The sequence below is a fragment of the Peromyscus californicus genome, unplaced genomic scaffold, assembly GCF_007827085.1.
Source record: "Peromyscus californicus insignis strain IS unplaced genomic scaffold, ASM782708v3 Scaffold_6__1_contigs__length_162567912, whole genome shotgun sequence".
Lineage (NCBI taxonomy): Eukaryota > Metazoa > Chordata > Mammalia > Rodentia > Cricetidae > Peromyscus > Peromyscus californicus.
Window position 1 is genome coordinate 71,974,791 of NW_026294584.1, and position 21,781 is coordinate 71,996,571.

Consider the following 21,781-nt stretch of genomic DNA (forward strand, 5'->3'; position numbering starts at 1 on the left):
CAGCCTTGGCTCCCTCTGGACCACCACTTCTGTGTGCTGACCCTGGGGAAATACTTCCAGGAGACTTTACCTCAAGGATGCTAGTTTCTTAATCACAGCTGATTCTTCAGCCCCAGCTGACCAGAACCACGCAGTTCAAACCACTATCTGAGCAGCCCTGAGGCAGTCTCGGCTTCCTTCGGAAACTTCACACGCCAGGCCGCCATCACCTGCGTTGTTCTCAGCATTCTTTTTTCTTTAATTAAAAAAGAATTTTTTATTCATTTTACGTACCAACCACAGATCCCCCTCTCATCCCTCCTCCTGCTTCACCACCACCAACACCACCACCATCCGCCTAAGCCCCTCCCCTGACCCACCTCTCATCCTCTCCTCCAAAAGGGTAAGTTCTCCCATGGGGGGGTGGACAGCAAAGCCTCGTACATTGAGTTGAAGCAGGACTAAGCCCCTCCCTGCTGCATCAACGGTGAGCAAGGTGTCCTCCATAGGTAATGGGCTCCAGAAAGCCAGCTCATGCACCAGGGATAGATCCTGATCCCACTGCCAGGGACCCCTAAGACAGACCCAGCTACACAACTGTCTCCTGTCTGCAGAGGTCTAGTCCGGTCCCATGCAGGTTCTACGGCTATTCTCAGCATTCTTATCTTCTAAGAGCACACAGAACACCCCATTGAGCACTAATGGCTTCTCCAGCCCAAAGTTCCAAACACTCCACAAACCTCAGGAAAACAACATGGCCCGGTCTCTTATGACAACCATCCACTCTCAGGTACTCATGCCTGGTCTAGTTAGGTTTCTGTTGCTGTGATAAAGGCCATGACCAGAAGCAACTAGGGGAGAAAAGGGTTTATTTGGCTTACATTTCTTCATTGAGAGAAGTCAGGGCAGGAACTCAAGGCAGGCACCTGGAGGCAGGAAGCTAGAGGCAGGAACTGAAGCAGAGGCCATGGAGGAACCCTGTTTACAAGGATGGCACCACCCACAGTAGATGGGCCCTCCCATGCCAATCATCAATCATGAAAATGGCTCACAGGCCAATCTGATGAAGACCTTTTCTCAATTGAGGTCCCTCTTCCCAGGGTGAAGAGTGACCTCTCTCCTGCTTGGTTTTTTTTGTTTTTTGTTTTTTTTTTTTTTTTTTTTTAGCTCTGCAGCATGAAAATGATTCAGACTGAGTTGACCAAAAATAACATGAAGTGGCTAATTTGAATCTGCTCCAAGGGAACAGAGAGCAAGGGATTGTTTCTCAGCAAAACCTAAACACGTGTTTAACACAGTCTATTCTGTTTTGTAGAACTTACTCCTTTTTGTCTATGATGAACACTCTTAAAAGACTTAATTCCTTAAGGTCAGAATCTGGAAAATCATCATTCATTCCACAGAGAAACCAGTAACGCAACTTTAGGAGTTAGATTTCCTCCTTAAAGCCTCTTTGGTTCTTCTCTGGATGCTGGTCCAACAATAATGACTGCTCTGTACCTCATCCTTTGGGAACTAGGCATAATAAACAATTGCCCTCTAGTCTGGCCACATTCCAGCCATTCTTCTGCCCTGTGACAATAGCCAGGGTCTTCCTAAACACAGAGCAGCCTGTTCTACAAACAGTCTTTCCCCTCTGTACCAATCCACACTCGGCCCCCCTCTCCAGCATGCAGACCTGTAGGAAGTAGTGACGAAAACCAGACTTCCATGAAAGGCCCATGAAGGTCCCATGGGTCAGCTCGTGACCTTCTGCCCCTTCAAGCCGATATCCCCTAAACAACAGTTGCACATTTCTTCAAGAGGAAGGACAGATTCCCAATCTGTAAACTGTCTTCACTCTCGATTCTAGTAAGTCATTTAGTTCTACTGACTGAAGGCAGTATCAAGAACTGAAAAAGGAAAATAAATCAGAACATTACCTGTTAAAAGACAGTCTTTCATTCTTAGTCTCCATTTGCTTTTGCAGGCTCCTGAACCCAGAGATGGTCTTGGAACCAAAGTGCAAATAGCTAGCATGTCAGTCCTTCTGCAGATCTGCCTGAGGTTTCTGTGTTTGCCTTGCAGGGTTACTATGAATGAAAAGGACAATTTGATGAACGCAGAGAATCTGGGGATCGTGTTCGGGCCTACCCTGATGAGACCCCCCGAGGACAGCACCCTCACCACCCTCCATGACATGCGGTACCAAAAGTTGATTGTGCAGATTTTAATAGAAAACGAAGACGTTTTGTTCTAATCCATCAGGGAAATGAGCTGGTATCGCTAACGGAATAAAAACATTTCTTACACTTGATTTGTTTTTCAAACAAGTGGCAGAATTTCCTGGACCACAGTGGACTGCAGAGTTGGGGACTGTGTCTCCCTCTTCCACAGGAGAGCAAGGGTGAGGGTAGGAAACCCCTTACCTTGGGTCTTTTGCCGTGCCTCGTATGTATGTCCGTTTTGCTGGAAGAGTGATTAATAAATCTTTCTTTAACTTATTTAAAAAAATGTAGACCTTTAAGCTTCAGTCTTACCAGTAATAAAAGGGAACTTAATTCATAAAGGTACTTGGTACAGTATACATTTTCCACCTTCAAAAAAAGAAGACAATTCTATATGTTAAATGTTAAATGAATCCTATATTGTAAAATGTATTTTATTTTAGCTGCAAGAATGTTATTTTATTTTAGCAAATAGAACTCAATGCAGTGCATTGGTTATTGCCCTGTACCAAGCTTGTCCCCGTTCTTGCTGTGATGGCTGGTGAATGTTGACCGGAAATGCAGTATCACCTTGACATACCTCTGTCCTGATTAGTGCTTCAATGAAAGTCTACCCCTCCCCCCCACGCCCCAGCTTTTCACAGTTTGTGCTCCTTGGCACTGGCTTTCTGCTGTGAGATAGTGTATGTTCATAGTGATTCTTAGGATGTCCGAAGCATCCACAAGTTTCCTTTCTATAAGCATTTTGTGACTCCCCAGAGGATGTTATGGAATTGGTTGTGGCCTTTCCATATCTCCAGTGTGTGTCCTAGAACATGCAGAGTGTGTCTTGTTACCCAAAGTGACCTGAGGACATGGGATGCACCTGGGCCACATCACAGGTTAGCACTTTTCCTCTCCTCAGCTGGGCCTGTCAAGTTTATGTCAATGGAAAATTGAAACTCTTTGCCATATTTCCATATTGATGAATCACGAACCTACAGGATCATTGTTGAGTCTTCTTCCTTACTTTTGTTTTATAAACCTATTATTAAGTTATGAATAAATAAGGCTTTTTTTTTACCAAATGTTTTTCCTTCATGAAAGTTGTTCTGTATGGAAGATAATTTAACATGATTTTATTACTAGAGACCCATCCTCTTGGTTATATTTATCTTAGCATGAGTTTTTCACACCAAGATCTCTATATTTGTAAGATAGGCAAAATATTTAAAACAGCAAAAACTGTAAATCTAGATTTTTAAAGCCAGTTGCAGTATCTTTGTGTGGATTGTCTGAGATGACCCATGTACTGACCAGTCTTGTCTGGAGTGCCCAGAAGAGAACCACCACGTTAAGGGGGTGGAGACTGCAGAGGCTGTTGTCCAGTACCTTCCCCAGGCCCTGCAGGCAGAATCTTGGCATCTGGGGTTCAGTTTGGCCTGCTCCCTGCTGTCAACATTCCTCACACTGTACAGATTTGTTTGTTGTGGCTTCTGCTGTACTTCTTGATACTGTCAAAAATAATCTGGAAATGGTTTTATTTTGTGAAGTGAGCAATACTTTGTAATTTACAACCGTGTAAATGGAAGGAAAAGCATTCCATGTATTAAATGCTCTGTCCATCATTTTGGAGTGTGTTAAGGGCGTGGTATCTGGGGGCAGAAGATGAGACTCTTCAAAACCTTGTTTTCAGATACATTTGAGAGTGGATTCTATCTTAGCAAACTGCAAGATGAAGTAGGACCTCAAAAAGTCCCCACCTCACCTGAGCCACCCCAAAGAGTTCACAGCTCACCTGGGTGACCCCAGAGCATCCCCACAACACCTGGGCAATCTGTTTCTCCATGCACTTTACCTGCTGGGAGGTAAAGACTTCTCACTTCTGAAAGGCACATTGCACCTACGCCCCTGCCCCCTCCCTACTACGTAGCAGTAAAGAGTGTTCTGAGAAAATGATGCTGGGACTTGAGCAAAGGACAAGGACTTTGGAGTCAGAAAGGCCCACGTTGATTCTAGACTGACTAACCTGAAACCAGATCTGACTGGTGGAAGCAGGAGATAGGATGCGGAGGAGGGAGGCTGGAGATGAGTATGTGCCTGTGGAAATGTGGCCCTCACATTCAGATTGTGACACTGTGAAGAACCGTGTGGCCTAAAATAACCAGTTACTGATTTTTCTTGTTACCACTTTAAGAGCGGCTGGAGGGGGTGGATCGTCGCATGGGAGTAGGGAAGAAAGGAACAGAGGAGAGAAGACTTTGTCCAGGGTTGAGATGAAGTCCCAGCAATATTCAGGGATGTTGGGACGTGGCTCAGTAGTGTGCTGTGAGGAGATTCGCTTGACTCTTCTCCTCCAAAGTGATCCCAGCACTTGACCCCCTCAACCTTGCTCTAATCTATAGCCTGTTCACCACACCTGTCACCCAAACCATCTGGCAGCCTGACATAGCTCCTCTTACCTGACTCCACATTTACTCCCAGTGGGATAATACCAACTATAAAGAAGAAGCAGTTTTGGAGATTTCCACAAGGGATTCGTGGGAGGTGGGATGGGCAGGGTGAGTGGGAGAAGACAGCAGGAAGGTGCACGGGGCCGCTGTTTTCTCCCATCCCCTTGAGTGGATTTTCAGAAGCTCTAGTCTTGATTGGGTTGGGTCTGGTGTGTAAGTAAAGGATGGCAGCAGAGGACAGTGAAGGGAAGGGGAAGTGTCGCTGCATCAGGAGTGCAGAGAGCATCAGGGAGAAACAGCATGGGCCAGATGAAGGCTGTCTATGCTGTCCTCACTCCACTGAAAACCAATGTGGGTGGCTTATAAAATCCCAACCTCTATCGAAATCCAATTTATACATGTTCTTTAGATTTTTAAAATCTAACATTTATTAGCTTCCAGCAAACTTGGATCAAGCTTCCCTTACTCTGAAAGGGTAGAGGCAAAGGAAAGGTTTATCTCATGGAAAGGATTAAATAGTAAGTTTAGTCTGGCTAAAAGAGAAATCTGGTCATACTAAGAGTTTCAGCCTTTAATGTAAGGGGTGTGGGAGCCCCTAATGTTTCCAAAGAAACTTTAAGTTGTCTATTTGTCTTATATTTACAGAAAAGTGGCCAAGATGCTAGAGAATTTTTACATAGCTGTGAGCCAGTTTCCCATAATGCTACTGTCCTGTGAAACCAGGGCACACCCAGCAAAACCAAGAAATCAACACTAGCATACCTCTATGCACTGAACTTTAGACTATCAACTTCCATGGGTGTCGTCATTAATTTCTCTTCTGTTGTTGTATCCCAGGATACAAGCTATTCATGCAGCGCTAGTACGTGCTCTTAGGAATCTGGAATGGCTCCACATAGAAAGGCTCCCACCACACATGCCTGGCAACTTGAGTGCCAGCACCAGAATGAATCCATGTCAACGGACTCGGCAAAGTTGTCCTCTTCCATACACACACATGCTGTGGCACACTTATATCACACTCATATCACACACACACACACACACACACACACACACACACACAAACACAAACACAAACACACAATTGTAATAAACTAAAAAATAAAAGGACTTGAGACTGCTGAGGTGGCTAAATGCGTTCAAGAACTTGCTACACATCCTTGATAATCTGTGTTTGGTCTCCAACTCATGGTGGAAAGAGAGACGCAATTTCTGCAATTGACCTCTGACCTACACACAAATGCTGTGGCACAGGCATGCCTATACCTTCATACTCACACCATGCACACTAATGATAACTCAGAAAGGAAATGTGAAATACTTCATTGTGACCCCTTAGAGAATGTGGGAGCATGCAGGGAACAACAATGGGCATCAGTAGTTGCTCATAGCAACAAGACTGAGATGCTGGTAGCTTGGACCAGGTAGAGATAGGCACGACTGGGTTGCAGTTGAGAAGTGGAAGTTGAGAAGTTTAGCTATAGACTGGATTTAAGAGTCTGATCTAATGCCCAGTCTCTTACTTCATCAGCCATGCGGTATTTACTAAAACAAAAGGTACACACAAGCATTAGGTGTCACTGGGGAGGAAGAGGAGATGTAAGTAAGGCTGGACCTGATGACACGGAACCACAAGGGGGGCCATTTCCGAATAATTGCTGAGCTGGAGATACTAGCTTTGGAAGGACTCAGTGAACAAAATGTCTGAGGGCATAGAGGAGACACCCAGGAAAACCAGGTGGACATCTCCAAAGTACTAACATTCAGGAGAGGAGGAGAGTGGGAGATGAGACCCATTGCAATGTAATAAAACACTGACGATTTCCATGAGCTCTTCAGTAAGTATCCCATCCTGGGGGCTGGAGAGATGGGTCAGTGGTCGGAGTGCTGGCCGCCCTTGCAAAGGACCAGAGTTCAGTTTCCAGCACTCATGGTGGGTGGCTCACATCTGCCTGTCACTCTAGCTGCCAGAGATCCAGCGCCCCCTCCTGGCCTCCATGGGCACCTATGCACACATGCTTACGTACACTCAGAAAGACACGTGTATGCTCATAAATAAAAATGAAACAAACCTTTTGTACGTATCATACATTCTGCTTAGTGTCACAATGTCCTTGTACCCATTGTTCTCTTGTGTTTGCTAGGCTTAAGGCATCTAACATAGTTAGACCCTGTTTTCTGGAGAGGTTTGCTTAGTTAGATGCTTTGTGAATATGAATAAGTCATGCTGTGGTCTCATTCTTTGTGTTCCCCTCTCCCAAGTTCATATGCTGAATCCTTATTCCCAGTACATGGTTCTTGGAGGCAGAGCTTTCCAGCAGTGATTGGGTTATGAGAGTGGGGCCCCATGACTGGAATTAGTGTCTTCACAAAAGAGAACCCAGAGAGCTCTCATGTCTTCTCCACTGTGTGAAAATAACTGCTTGTGATCCAGGAAGAGGGCACCACCAGACTACAGACCTCCCAGCATTTTGCTCTTGACTTCTCAGCCTCCAGAAATGTAAGTAATACATGCATATTGTTTGCAAACTACCCAGCCTGTGGCATTTTGTTACAGCAACATTGACTTAGTTAGGATTACTGTTGCTGGGATGAAACACTGACCAAAGCAACTTGATGGGGAGGAGGGGCGTTATTTGGCTTACACTTCCACATCTCTGTTCATCAAAATAGGAAGTCGGGACAGGAACTGAAACAAGACAGGAACCTGGAGGCAGGAGCTGATGCAAAATCTGTGGAAGGGTGCTTCTTACTGGCTTGCTCCCAGTGGCTTGCTCAGCCTGCTTTCTTATAGAACCCAGAATGAGCAGCCCAAGGATGGCACTACCCACTACAGGCTGGACCCTCCCACATCAGTCTCTAATTAAGAAAATGTCCTCCAGGCTGGCCTAGCCAAATCTTATGGAGGCATTTTTCTCAGCTGAGGCGCCCTCCTCTCTGATGACTCTAGCACCTGTCAAATTGACACCAAATTATCCAGCCCAAGCATGAGTAGACTAAGGTAGTTAGCAGTATTATGTTTTCCTAATTCTAGTTGAAAAGATTTTTATCACTTTGTTGTCTTCCTACTGATGACTTGTTTTTATGTTTCTAATACAGGATATCACAAACTGCAGTAATTGTATATGCAGCTGCCTCCCACTAAAATACAGACTCCTTGAGACAAGACGCATGGCTCCCACTTGCAGAAGTAACACATGGCACATCTCTGCTCATCCTCTGACACTTTCCCTGGCTTCCCAAAGCAGAGAATGCAGGAAGTGCTAGCCATAGTATGTGAGAGAACATATGGGTGGTTTGGAAACTAAAGTGGTAGTGCAGAGGAAGGGGATGAGAGCAAATATTCAGGCCAGCATGAGAGATGGAAGAGCCTGTGTGCCAAGAAAGAAGAGAATGCAAGTTCAAGGATGACAGGTCCATCAAGTGGCAAGACAAAACAGAAAATAAAAGAATACCGGCTCCATGCCAATCAGGATGCCGTTTTAGGCAGGAGCAGTCCAGCTCAGCTCACTCATGGCATGAGGGACGAGAGGAGAAAGGAGAGACAGGTGTGAATTCTTCAGGAGGGAGGCAGTCAGGACCACCGACAAGGGCCAAGTTCAAAGGATAGAGTCTCATATGGACATCACAACTTCTGGTTTTCACCACTAAGTAATTATTTTTAAGAAAATAAGAGAATCCAGAAGAAAAGTGAGGTCTGCAGGGAGATGTTGGGGGTTTAATCTGTGTGTTAGCATCAATGGTGTGAACTTCTGGTTGGTCTCTAGAACTCAGCAGGGAGGATGAGCTCATAGGCAGGTAAGTCAGAATGATAACATGGACAACTGGTAGAAAGAGAACCCAGATGACCACCCAGGTAAGAACAAAATCTAGAGAGTATCAAACTCAGAGAACCTGGGGGAAGAACAAAAAGTGGCCACAGGAGGCAGAGCCGGGAACATAAGACCAAAGCTGGGAAGACGCCACTTTTGGAAAAGGCCATGCTTTGCACTCTCACACTCCAACCCCAAGTCAGTAATGTCAGCAAGAAGGGCTTCAGTGGGGACAGAGGCTAAAAGGCAGGTGGGTGATGAGAGTGGGTGTGACGAGAAGAGACAATACGACTCACGAAGAACAGCAGATCAGCTCTTGTTTCACAGGCTTATCAAACTCCTGTGTGTGTAAACAGCAGCCAATAGAAAATCCTTCATGGTTGCCGAATGTGTAACTTTGCATAATCTCTTCAATAGTTGTGCACTTCAGAATCTTCAGCGTTAGCGTATTTACTGGAACATATTTTGGAAACTAGTTGCCAAGCATACTTGCTTTTCCTGCCCCTTAATTTCTAACCTAGTGTAATCTTGGTCTATAGTAGTTCTCTATCTGAAAATTGATACAATAACAATAAGCTGCCCTCCTGGTATCCCAGACGCTTTTCAAAGGGTCAGTTGATATCCTGTGAATACTCCAAGCTCAACGTAAAGTGTATAGGAATGCACAAATATTAGTTGTATACCCAGTCCCATTCTTCCCAAACCAATCCCCTACGTGATGGGGCAAGCCAAGTTTAACTCATGTACTGGTGGGTTTGGAGGCCAGAAAGGCACAAGACTGGATAAAAGGATCCTACCAAGGACAATATAAAGCTTCAAGCGTTGAGGAACAGGCCCAAAAGAACTCACCTTGGAAAGAGCATCCAACTTTCAAGAAAGAACCTGTGTGGGGCTAGGGATGTGGGAGCTCTGTAGAAAAGCACTTGGCCAGCATGCATGAGGCTGAGGTTCAACCCCAAGAACCACAAAAAAAAAAAAAATTAAAAAGCTTGCATTCAATTTCCTGGACCAGCAAGATAACTCAGCAGGTGAAGACACTTGCTATCAATTTGACAATCTGAGTTCATTCCCAGGACCCCACATGATAGATGGTGAGAACTGACTCCAAGATGTCTCCAACTTCCAAAGGTGTCCTGTGGTAAGCACTCACCCACACTCACACAAAAACACACAGAAATAAAAATAAAGAAATTAAAAAAAAAGAACTGCATCAAGACAAAAATAGTTCTCCTCATTCCAAAGATTCAGTGCTATAGCCAAATCAACAATAAGCCTGTTGGTTCACATACGTGGTGTGTATACAAACTGTATGTGTCTGGGTAAGGGACATGAGGTACTTTTCCAGGGAGTCATAATAATACAATTTTTTTAATAATCCATCAAGCTCCTGCATGGATCCCAGTGTCTCCTCACTGCCTCATGAGCAAGTTCAATGCTAGCATGGTCAACTTCATGTCAATACCCATAAAGACTTCTTGAGTATGAATAAGGAGACAGACATTAATCTATAGGAAGTATTAGCAGTAGATCTATCTACCAGGAAAGTTATTTAAAAAAAATTATTATGTATATGTGTGTAGAGGGGTATGTGCCCCATGTACATGCAGGCACCCTCACAGGCCACAAGTAGGTGTCAGATCCCTTGGAACTGAGTTCAAGCAATTGTGAGCTGTCCAGTATGGATGCTGGGAACTGAACTGATGATTTCTTCAAGAGAAGTTATCACTGAGCCATCTCTCCAGCCTCAATCAGGAAATTTTTGTGGCACATGAAATAAAACTGATTTAAAAGGACTTAAACAATAAGACATATGCTAGCTGAATAGGAAGTCCAGCTGTAGGACCGTCCAAGCCTGGTTCTGTCTTTCTGTCAGTCAGCTCTTCTCTCAGGGTTTGACTCAGGTGTTTACATGGCTGCTTTGTCCCAACTAATGGCAAAGAACCTTTTCTAGGAGCCTTCATCATCTGTCAATCACACTGGCCAGGATGGTTTTTCATGTGCATGGCTAAGCCAGTGGCTGTTGAGGGCAATGAGATCAGAAGGGATTTTCACACATGGTGCTTCACAAAGAAAGATCCCTTTGATACCAAGACCTAGGACTTGCTAATGAGTCCGGATATTGGGCTTGGCTCAGGTTTGGGGCTCTGCAAACGATTTTTTTCTTTCTATTTTTTCCACTTTTTTTTTATTGAAAAATAAAATGCAATACATCCTAACCACACTTTCCCCTCCCTCCTCCCTCCCCTCCCCCTCACACCCACTCCCCCTCCATCTCCCATCAGAAAAGAGCAGGCCTCCAGTGACAACAACCAATCACAACAAAACAAAATACAACACAACAAAGCTGGACAAGGCAACATAACAGGAGGAAAAGAGTCCCAAGAGCAGGCAAAAGAATCAGAGACACACCCACTCCCACAGTTCGGAGGCCCACAAAAACACCAAGCTAACAGCCACAATATATATGCAGAGGACCTGGTGCAGACCCATGCAGGCCCTGTGCTTGTCACTTGAGTCTCTGTGAGCCCAATGTGAGACCTGCTTAGTTGATTCAATGGGCTCTGTTCTCCTGGTGTCCTCCATCCCCTCTGACACCTACAATTTTTCTACCCCCTCTTCCACAAGATTCCCTGAACTCCCAGGGGAGAGACCAGCTGGAGGCCTCCAATTCAGACTCTCTATCTCTCTCTCTCTCTCTCTCTCTCTCTCTCTCCTCTCTCTCTCTCTGCACAATGTCTGGCTGTGGGTCTCTGCATCCACTTCCACCTGCTGCCAAAGAAAGCCTCTCTGTGAAGAAAACTGTACAAAGCACCGACCTATGAGTGTAGCAGAATATCATTAGGGTCATTTCATTGACTTGCTTGTTTCTCTCTCTCTCTCTCTCTCTCTCTCTCTCTCTCTCTCTCTCTCTCTCTCTTTCTCTCTTTCTCTCTCACCAATCATATTTGGTTCTACTCTAGGTCTCCCAGCTATCCAGTCTGTTTCTGGCCACCCAAGCAGTGTCAGGCACAGGCTCCCTCTCTTGGAGTGAGCCTCAAGTTAAATCAGATGGTGGTTGGCCACTCTCACAGTTTCTGTGTCACCATTGCCCCAGCACATCTTGCAAGCGGGACAGACTGTAGGTCGGAGGTTTTGTGGCTGGGTTTATATCCATGGTTCACTCTCAGTAGCCTACAGAGTACCTTGCCACACCAACATAGGGTGAAGGCTCCATGTGGGTAACAACTGGACCTCTCCGCCTTCAATGAGCTGTGTGGATGTTGTCCTTGGCAATGAGGCCCCTACTATCAGAATGTGGAAAGTGATCCTTTGTCCTAGCATTAGCCTTGGTTGTTTGGGGATCTCCATAGGACCCCCTTGGCCAGCTACTCAATTGAATGCAACCTAGTCCCACCACTGGAAGCCTTGCCTGGCTATAAGAGTTGGCAGTTCAGACTCCATATCCCTCATTACTAGAAGTCCTCACTAGGATCACCCTCATAAATTCCAGGAGGTTTCCACTGCACTGGATTTCCACACTGACCCCATAATGCTCCCCAATTCTAGCCCTCTCTCCCCACACCCTCTCCCTCCATCTCCCCACACACCTGATCCCTCCTGTTCCCATCCCCACCCACCCCAGTCTACCTGCAAAATCTATTCTATTTCCCCTTCCCAGGGAGATCCATGCATTCCCCCCTAGAGTTCTCCTCTTTACCTAACCTCTCTAGGTCTACAGATTGTAGCTTGGCTATCATTTGCTTAACAGCTAATATTCACTTATAAGTGAGTACATGCCATATTTGTCTTTCAGGATCTGGGTTACCTCCCCTGGGATGATTTTGTTTTCCTAGTTCCCTCTATTTGCCTGCAAATTTCCTGCTGTCATTCTCTTTAACAACTGAGTAATACTCCATTGTGTAAATGTCCCACATTTTCTTTCCATTCTTTGGTTGAGAGACATCTAGGTTTGTTCTAGTTTCTGGCTATTGTGAATAAAGCCTCAAAGAACATAGTTGAGCAAGTATCCTTTTGGTAGGATGGAGTGCCCTTTGGGTATATATTCAAGAGTGGTATGACTGGGTCTTGAGACCTAGGACACGTTAGTAAATCAAGGGATCAGGCATGGCTCAGGTTCTGGAGCTCTGCAAACTTGATTTTTTTTATTTATTCCTCCAAGCAATTTCATCACAAGATAAAGTTCGGCAAGCTGAGATTAAGAATAACCAGAATTTATACCTGAACCAGGGATGGGTCTGCTTTACTTAAGGTATCTTGATAATGGAGGGAATAGAATTCCCTGATAAGAGGACAGTGGCTATATAGCATTATGCAGACTGTTCCATTCTTAAGAGATGCATAGAATTGTCCGCACCTCCTTGAGTCACTTAGGACTCCAAACGCCCCAACTCCACAACTCTACTGAGAACTCTAGTGCAGGTCTGTTTAAACTACTAGCATCATGAGGTGTGGGAGCCCACAGAGGCTTCCTAGTAAGAACTTACTCAGGGTCAGAGAATCTAAGCTTGCTTTGCCCAGCAGGCCTGCATAATCGGATGATTTGACCACGGATGTGGTTACCAGGTGTTTGGAAGGGTCTACACTTGGCTGTATGATGTGCTTTGATGTTGCTAGGGGGAAGTCTTTTGCCTCTCCCCTTGGCATATTATAAAAAGCTCTTTTGAATAAATTTCTGGACTGTTGGGTATTGATCCAGGCCCTCCCAAAGCTATCTTGTGTTTCTGTCTTTCTCTCATCGGCTAGGTCTCTCCTTCTATCTGATATTTTCTTATCCATCTCTCCTCCACCTAAGAGCCTTTCAAAAGGTAGGAGCTGGACTCCCACAATGAGGACATGAATCTTAGCCCTGCTCCTACCTGGAATGGTACCTCATAGACAATAGGCACCTCAGACTTAATGGTATGTATTTCGCAAATAAAATTCCCATTTGGATGCAGTGGAGGGTAAGGGGGTGGAGAAACAGGAGAATCTGGAAATGTGCATCTGTCCTATGCAGAGGGATATACTAACTTTCTACGGAAAGTAGTGCTATATCCTTACAGGAGCACTGGATTTATAGCCACGTGACCTAGCTTGGCCCAAGGTCAAGGCTTTTTAACATTTCTGAGTTTCAGGTTTCTCTCTTTTGAAATATGAAAATGAATGCTTGCCTGGCTGCCATTCAACCATCTACTTCATGGAATTGTCACGGAAGGCAGATGACATTGGAACAGGTGTGAAGTACTACCACACACCTTCACACATCTCAGTACCCCATCCCCATCCTCAGGCCCCTCTGCCCATCCTCCTGTGGTAATACATGTGTGCCTCAGAAACTACTGTGTCCTCTACTTATTTTCAGACAATCATACCCGCTCTGCCTTTGAATACTGTCTGTCAACAACTCTAAATTAGCTTCAAGATTCAGCAAGGTACCTAAGGTCCTGTACAAATCCCTTCTGCCTGAACCAGCCTGGAAGTCAGTCACACAGTCAAGGCTCCAGAGGAGCATGCCTTCCCTCTGCTGCTTAGCTCCCAGAATCCTTCACACCCACTCCATTTGTATCTCATTAAGAGATTTTTAAAGTTCTAAATAAATGAGAGGCCTTGGCCCCATTTTCCCAGCCTCCACCATTCTTTGACATATTTTATGTCTTACATCACATATCCAGCAAATGCATGGTTTATACAAGTAGCACCGTGATTGTGTAAGTCTACATCCTATCTTCTCTCCATGTTTTTGGAATATATCTATACTGACACATCGATCTAGTCCATCCACTCTTATTGTTGCAAAATGCCATATTCAGTAATTTAACATTCCTAATGTCCGAGATAGAAACTAGGTCATTTCCATTTTTCTGTTGATACCTGACATCTCCAGATGCATTTTCATTAAATTCTGCATCTACTTCAAGTTGAGAGCTAAATCATGAAGGGAGATTATAATCAACTTGACTAGCCTAGCATGCTTCCCAGTGGTAGCACCAACCCATTTTTCTCCCCAGCCATGCTTGGGAGTGCTTGCCTGCACTTCGTGTCCTTGTCAACACTTGGCATTATCTATCACAGCTAAATATTTTTGCTAAACTGGTGAGATTTTGTTTTCATCTTTCTTTCCTCAATCCCACTGAAGTTGAGCAATTCTTTTGGTTTAATGACTGTTTGTCTCCTCTGTGAAACTGGTCTTTCTGAAGTTCTGCCAGGGCTCTATTCAACTTGTCTCACCTCTCCTGATTTGTTTTATTTATGAATTCCGAACTATCTCCTTTTCAGTCATCTGTGTGTGAACAGCCGAAGCAATCTTGAACAAGAGGGAAACATGGCTGAGAGCATTACCATGCCTGATGTCAAGCTGAACTAGAGAGCCATAGGCAACAAAACAGTATGGTATTGGCACAAAAAAAACAGATCAATGGAGCAGAATAGAGGATCCAGATGTAGACTCAAGCAATCTCAGCCAAAGATTTCGGTTTTGACAAGCCAAAAACCACAGTGGAGAAACGAAACAATCTTCAACAAACAGTGCTGAGAAAACAGGAAATCAACATGTACAAGAATGAAATAGATCCTGTACAAATTCCACTCCAGATGGCTCAGGAAGCTCAGAACAAAGCTCAAATGAGCTAGAGAAAGTGTGCTACAGGAAGTATGCCATGGGAAGTGCACTATAGGAGGTGTGCTATAGGAAATATGCAATGGGAAGTGCACTATAGGAAGTGTGCAGCAGGGAGTATGCAGTAGGAAGTACACTATAGGAGGTGTGCTACAGGAAGTATGCAGTAGGAAGTGCACTACAGGAAGTATGCTACAGGAAGTATGCAATAGGAAGTGCACTATAGGAGGTGTGCTATAGGAAATATGCAATGGGAAGTGCACTACAGGAAGTGTGCAGCAGGAAGTATGCAGTAGGAAGTGCATTATAGGAAGTGTGCTATAGGAAATATGCAACAGTAAATGCAGTACAGGAAGTTTGCTAAGGGAGTATGCAATAGGAAGTTACTACAGGAAGTGTGCTGTGGGACAGAAACACAGGTTTTCTAAAAAGGACGCTGGTCATTCAGGAAGTAAGGCAAACAATTGACAAATGAGACCTCATGAAGTTGAAAAGTTTCTGTGCAACAAAGGAAACTGTCAAATGAATAAAGAGACATCCTACAGGACAAGAAAAAATCTTTGCCACTTATATGTTTGATAGAGAACTAACATCTCAAATATACAAAAGAACTCAAGAAAAACAACCTAATCACAAAAGGGAAGTGAGTTGAACAAAAGAGGCTTAAAGGGGGCGTGCCTTTCATTTCTACACTCCGCCCCCATCTCTGTCTCTCTAAAAGGGGGTGTGCCTTTCATTTCTACACTCCGCCCCCATCTCTGTCTCTCTTGATTTTGGAATAGGTTCTCATTCTATACCCTCAGCTGGCCTTTTGCTCACATCAACTCCCCCGTTTCAGGCTCTCAAGTGCTGAGATTACAGAGATGAGGCACCAGGTCATGCTATCTATTTCTAATAGATTATCAGATGTTAGGAATGTTGCTGAGTATCTATATCTCTATATCTGATGTCTAATAACCTGTTGGATAATCTCATTAATGTTCATAGTTTTGTCTAAATATCATCTTAGTTTCTGCATAATTCAATGGAATATACCTTTAGGCAACTTTTCCCATTCTTCCTAATTCTCATACTTCCTCCTCCTCTTTTCCTTCTCCTCCTCCCTCTCTTCCAGAGGTATGGACCTCCAGTAATGACAGCAATCAGATCTTGCTTCTCACTAACAAGAACATATCTAAAATGTCTACATTTAATGTGATAGATGTTGTAACTTTTACACAACTGTTCCTCAAATTTGATATGTGTTGGAATCACCTAGAAAACTAACGCCATGGATGCCAGGTGTGCTGGGAAAGGAACAGACTGTGCCACTGTGTTTTCACCGTGGTCCTCTGGGGTTCTGCTTCCCAACAAAGGAGAACCACTCTTCCTCATGAACATTCTATCACAGAATCTCCCTTCTTGAACCTGTGAGAACATTCCTTAAAACTCGTGCTCCAATGGTGTTTCATAAAATACCCTCTTCTGCAATCTCTGGAGCTAGTTCCTCCATCAGCTGTTTATATAGTAATACAGCAAATATGTTTCTAAAAATTAAGCCATCCTTACTACCCTAGAAAACATTTCATCCTGGAATATGTAATGTATTTTTAGAGTGCTGGTTTAGAGAAGTATGCATCCAGCTCTTTACCTATTTAAATTTTATATCCGAGCTGATGGTACAGTTCACTGAAAGAATACTTGCCCAACTTGCATGAGACCATGAGTTCACTTCTCATTATAGGAAAAAATTATCAAGCTTTATTTATGGAACTGAGCCACAGAGGTTCATGGCTTCCTGCAATTCTCCTTTCCTACTTAGAAAACAGTCAACACAAGGTTAGCTGCAAGGGGCAGAAAATCCAAGTTTCAATAGACTGAATGAGACAGCAGCAAGTTATTTGTCTCTCAAGAAATTCTGAGTGCATGGTGGAGACCTGGTGTAGCAAACAGCATGTGGTGGAGGGCCAGGGGCCTTCCCTCGGGGGTCTACTGCAGATCTCCTGCCTGTAGCTCCCTCAGCCAGTACTGTCTCCTCCCGCAGGAGGATTGCTGATGGCAGGCACAGAGGGCAAGCAGCGCTGCTGGAGCTATGTCATCATGGAGTAGACACTGAGGCCAGCCTTGTTGCCTTGACTCATGACTTGCCACTCCACACGCTGGTGTGCTCCCCCAAAGCAAGGTACCCCCGATAAAGAGGGAAGCTCCAATGCAGGAAATATGGACAACGGTTCCAGGCGTCTCTAGGGCAGGCAGCCAGGAAGAAGTCAGCCCAGAGTGAAGGGGCATGGAGGTACCTGAGAGTGGCTTTCCCAGAAAACCTGAGAGAGACTCACGGTGTTGATGTGATTACGCCGGTAAAGAAGCACACTGTGATGGTTACTGCTCTCAGCACAATGACGAAGTAGCCATCAAAATACAACTCAAGTGAGGAGGGATTTGGCTCACGGTTTCATGGGAATCAGTCTGTCATGGAAGGGGGAGGGGGAGGGGACAGCTAAGTATAGGACTGCAGGGGCCTGCAACTACACATCTCTAAGGCCTAACGCCACCTGCCACAAACTTCTCAAACAGCAGACTTGCTTGGGAGCAGCTGTTCCAGCACAGGAGCCTGAGGCAGACAATCAGACTCAAACCACAACATGCACTAAAAGGTTACGGGAAGGGCAGAAAGGGACAAGGTAAACAAATAGAAAATTTTTATTTTAAAAAAATCAATAATTTCATAAAAAGAAACTTGGAGAGTAAATGTGTATCTGTAGATTTAAATGTTTAACCTAAACAATATCTGCATAGGCTCAATATAAACATAGAGCAGACAATTAAACCAAACCTGTGATATGTTTTCTGGAAGGAATATGAAAGCAGAGAAAGAGCCACAGTGGCATAGGTGAACTAAGTTCTCAGTTACCATGCTAGGGCTGTCTAATGCTCAGTAAATCAAAAGAAAGCATAATACCACCATGTTTGGAGGTACGGGGAGCTGTGAAGACCAAAAATAAAGTCAAAAATCATTGGAAATGGTGGGAGAGAGAATTGTGGGAAAGACTTAAGGTAACGGACTGTACTGGCTGGTTTTGTGTGTCAACTTGACACAAGCTAGAGTCATCAGAGGAAGGAGCCTCAGCTGAGGAAATGCCTCCTTGAGATCCAGCTGTAAGGCATTTTCCCATTTAGTGATCAATGGGGGAGGGCCCAGCCCATGGTGGGTGGTGCCATCCCTGGGCTGCTGGTCCTGAATTCTACAAGAAAGTGGGCTGAGCAAGCCATGGGAAGCAAGCCAGTAAGAAACATCCCTCCATGGCTTCTGCATCAGCTCCTGACTCCAGGATCTTGTCCTGTTTGAATTTCTATCCTGACTTCAGAGTGGGTACTAAGAATTGAACTTGGGTCCTCTGCAAGAAAAGTAGATGTTCTTAACCACTGAACCACCTCTCTAGCCCCAGTAAATCCCTGTGATTTTCCAAAAACATTTTAAAAACATTCAGCCCTTAAATGTACAAACATATACTATTTTAATAAAATAAAAACAAAAGAGAGTCATGCTGTCTGACATATTAGAGACATTACTCCACAGACCTCTTCCTTCTCCTGCGTGGCTCTGTGATGCAGGTGATTTGTTGAGACCCCAGAACTACAGTCTGGTGATGGTGACCTTCCTTCTGAGGAGCTCTACCAGCCATTTCTTAATCCTTTCATGTCTCATTGCTCTCAGACCTACCCCGGTATACTTTTCCCTTAACTTATTTTGGTGCTTAGAGATAAAAACCTTTCCTGAGTCATATACAGAAAACTCCCGCCTGATTGGATAGCCATTGAAAATGCTCCTGAAAGCAGTGTGACTCAGAATGAATTGTCACATATTACATATTCTACAGTAAGTGTTGTTGTTGGAGCCAGGAACTGGCCAAAGCCAACAAACAATATTGGGAACACTTTGTAAGATTTTGATGTTACTTTCAAAAAGACTTCGGAATTGACAGATGGGTTGGTTGGTTGGTTGGTTGGTTGGTTGGTTGGTTGGTTGGTTCGTTGGTTGGTTGGCTAATTGATAGAGTTTACTTACACAAATTTTAGCCAATAAAAGAAATTAGTCACAAGGAAAGCAAGCATTCCCTGGGTGTCTACTGTATGGACAGTATGCTAGGGAACTGAATAAGCATATTGTCTACTTTAGTCCTGGGTGCCTTCTAGAGAAGTGAATTGAATTGTCCCCACTTTACATACAAGGAAAGCAGATTCTGGAGACACCAAGCAATTTTCCCAAAGCCACCCAGCCAGCATACAACCCAACCGTCAAGTCCTTTTTGTAAGAAACTTATTTTATGACAATCCCCACAAGCTAATCCCAGCTCTCTGTGATCCCAGAGCGCATCACCACCTAAGCAACCATGTGTGATTTAGTTTTGTCTGAAAGGGAAAGTTAGAAGACAGTGACCTAATCAGAATTTTTGAAGTATGACTCTTCTGATAGCCTTGATAACAACAAAAGTTTATCAATCTAATGATTATCTAAATGCAAGTCAAGACTTAAATAGGCAAACAGGAGAAAAGGCACTGTACTGGGTACTGACAAACTGAAGCCTGCTCAAAATCGCTCCACCTCTTAAGTCTGGTGACCTTGGAGAAACTGCTTCAACTTCCAGGATGATTCTCTAAGACTGGAGGTGCACATCTCTCAGAGAGGCTCTGGCCATTCAAAGTGAGAAGCCTGTAGTGAGATTCCAAGTTTGCCATTATTACAGAGGTTTTCCAGTTGCAGCTGAGGCACTTCCTCTTGCTATGTAAATGAAATTGCATCTGTGTGCACATGCCTGAATGCTCACTAAGTGAAAGTATGCAAAGGAGGTGCCCCTGTGCTTGTCCTGAGGACAGATGGGCACCCTAAGCATCACTAACCCCCCTGACAGTCCGAAGAAAGGAAAGCAGTGACTCTTTGTGGATTGCTGCTCCAGACACTGGACAATCCCTGATGAAGGTGAGGAAACCCAAAGATCACCATGCACCTTTCATCAGATAGCCACCTCTGTTGTGCTCATGTGACACACGGGGCTGACACGTCAAGCAACCACAGAAGAGAAAACACAGCCCAGCAAACAGAGCATAACGGAACTGCCACTTCGCACAGGGACATGAGCAACAGTAGAGAGCGGGTCACCTTTGCAAGGAGCCCTGACCTGAAATCAGGTGACCAGCAGGAGAACCTTGCCTTAAAGGACAGCACGTGACTTCCACGACATCAATGGTTTTCTGACGAATAATAAAGCTGAATTCTCATTGTTCCCTGAGCAAGGTCAGAAGTCTCATTGAGCCTTGCTGGAGAATGTCCTGCTCTGAATTCCTTCAGTTCAGTTTTTTTTTTTTTTTTTTTGGTTTTTCGAGACAGGGTTTCTCTGTGTAGCTTTGCGCCTTTTCCTGGAACTCACTTGGTAGCCCAGGCTGGCCTCGAACTCACAGAGATCCACCTGGCTCTGCCTCCCGAGTGCTGGGATTAAAGGCGTGCGCCACCACCGCCCGGCCTCAGTTCAGTTTTTAACAAAGCCTCAGCAACAACTGTCTACCATAATATCCCTGTATTTTACCACCTAACCCATTTCTCTCTGTTGTTACTTCGGCATGATAGTTTTCTTCCAATATGCTAGCAACAAAAACAAACAAACAAAGCCAGATTTTGTCTACCAACCACACTCACATCAGAATTAAAGAGAAACCAAGCTGCTGTCACATGGAATGCTGAACAGCATTTCATGGCTGTTTTATTGCTTTTCTTTTTTCTGAATCAGTCGTTTTATAATCAAAGAATTCATAGCTACGTTTTCTATGATAACTCATTCAACAATACTGAGGCTATTGTTGCAGGCCCCATTCCAGGTGCAAAGACTCATCAGTGACGCATCTACACTCACGTGGAGAGACACACAGCAGAGTGGTGGACTGTGTCCCTGTACTCTGAAGCAGTCTCCCTGGGGTCACATGCCAGCTCTGACACCAACCAGCTGTGTGATCTCTGCAAAGTAGTAAGTTCTCGATCCCTCGCTTCTTGATCTATAATAAGAATAATGGCTATGTCATTGAGCTCTTAGGAAAATGAGTATTTATAGTATGCTAAGAGGTGATTCTAGAAGTATACACAATACAAAGCAGGTATCATGTAAATGATGGTTACATAAAATGGGACTATTAACTAGCTAGGGAGACCGGGTAATTAAACAAATAAATAAATGAACAAGAAAGTCAAGCGAATAAGACAGACACGCCACCAGATGTGTATAATTAAAGCTCATTCATGGCCCTTGGTGGGGGCGGGTTGTTGGATGGATCCTCCGCTGACAGAGGTGCACTCAGAAACAACTTCTATCTTGGTAGCTTCTGGAAGCAAAAAGGACATGTTCACAAGCCAGAGACTCACCCAAGGTAAAGATTAACAGAAGATGCTGTCCTCATTAACTCCAAGTCCCCAGGGGGCCTGATGACTTCAGTGAGTGCATGACATAGCAAAAGATCTCTCTGTTCATCTTCCCACAGGTCTGCATGCACAGTTAAGTTACAGAAGAACAGGAAAGACTGGAGGGGGTGGGGGTGAAGAGTAAAAGCATTGATGGATGTGTCCTCAGAGAATGTGGATACAGACTCCGGCTCGCATGAATTGGTTTTCTTTGTCTAAAACAATCCCAAGCTGTGAACCTGTGGTGCTCCTGTGTGCTAGCTCCCCTGAACTCTTGAAGATCCCATAAGTCATATTTTTTGTGCCTTAAATAATCCTACCAATAACCA

General features: G+C 44.4%; 1 protein-coding gene across 1 annotated transcript in view; it reads left to right on the top strand.

The window, feature by feature from the left end:
- Window positions 1-3,793, top strand: part of Chn2 (chimerin 2) — a 282,989-nt gene extending 279,196 nt beyond the window's left edge. Inside the window, exon 13 of the mRNA XM_052719368.1 lies at window positions 2,047-3,793. Within this exon, the coding sequence (XP_052575328.1) occupies window positions 2,047-2,218 (172 nt within the window). The 3' untranslated portion in view covers window positions 2,219-3,793. The remainder of the gene's footprint in view (window positions 1-2,046) is intronic.
- The last annotated feature ends 17,988 nt before the right edge of the window (window positions 3,794-21,781 follow it).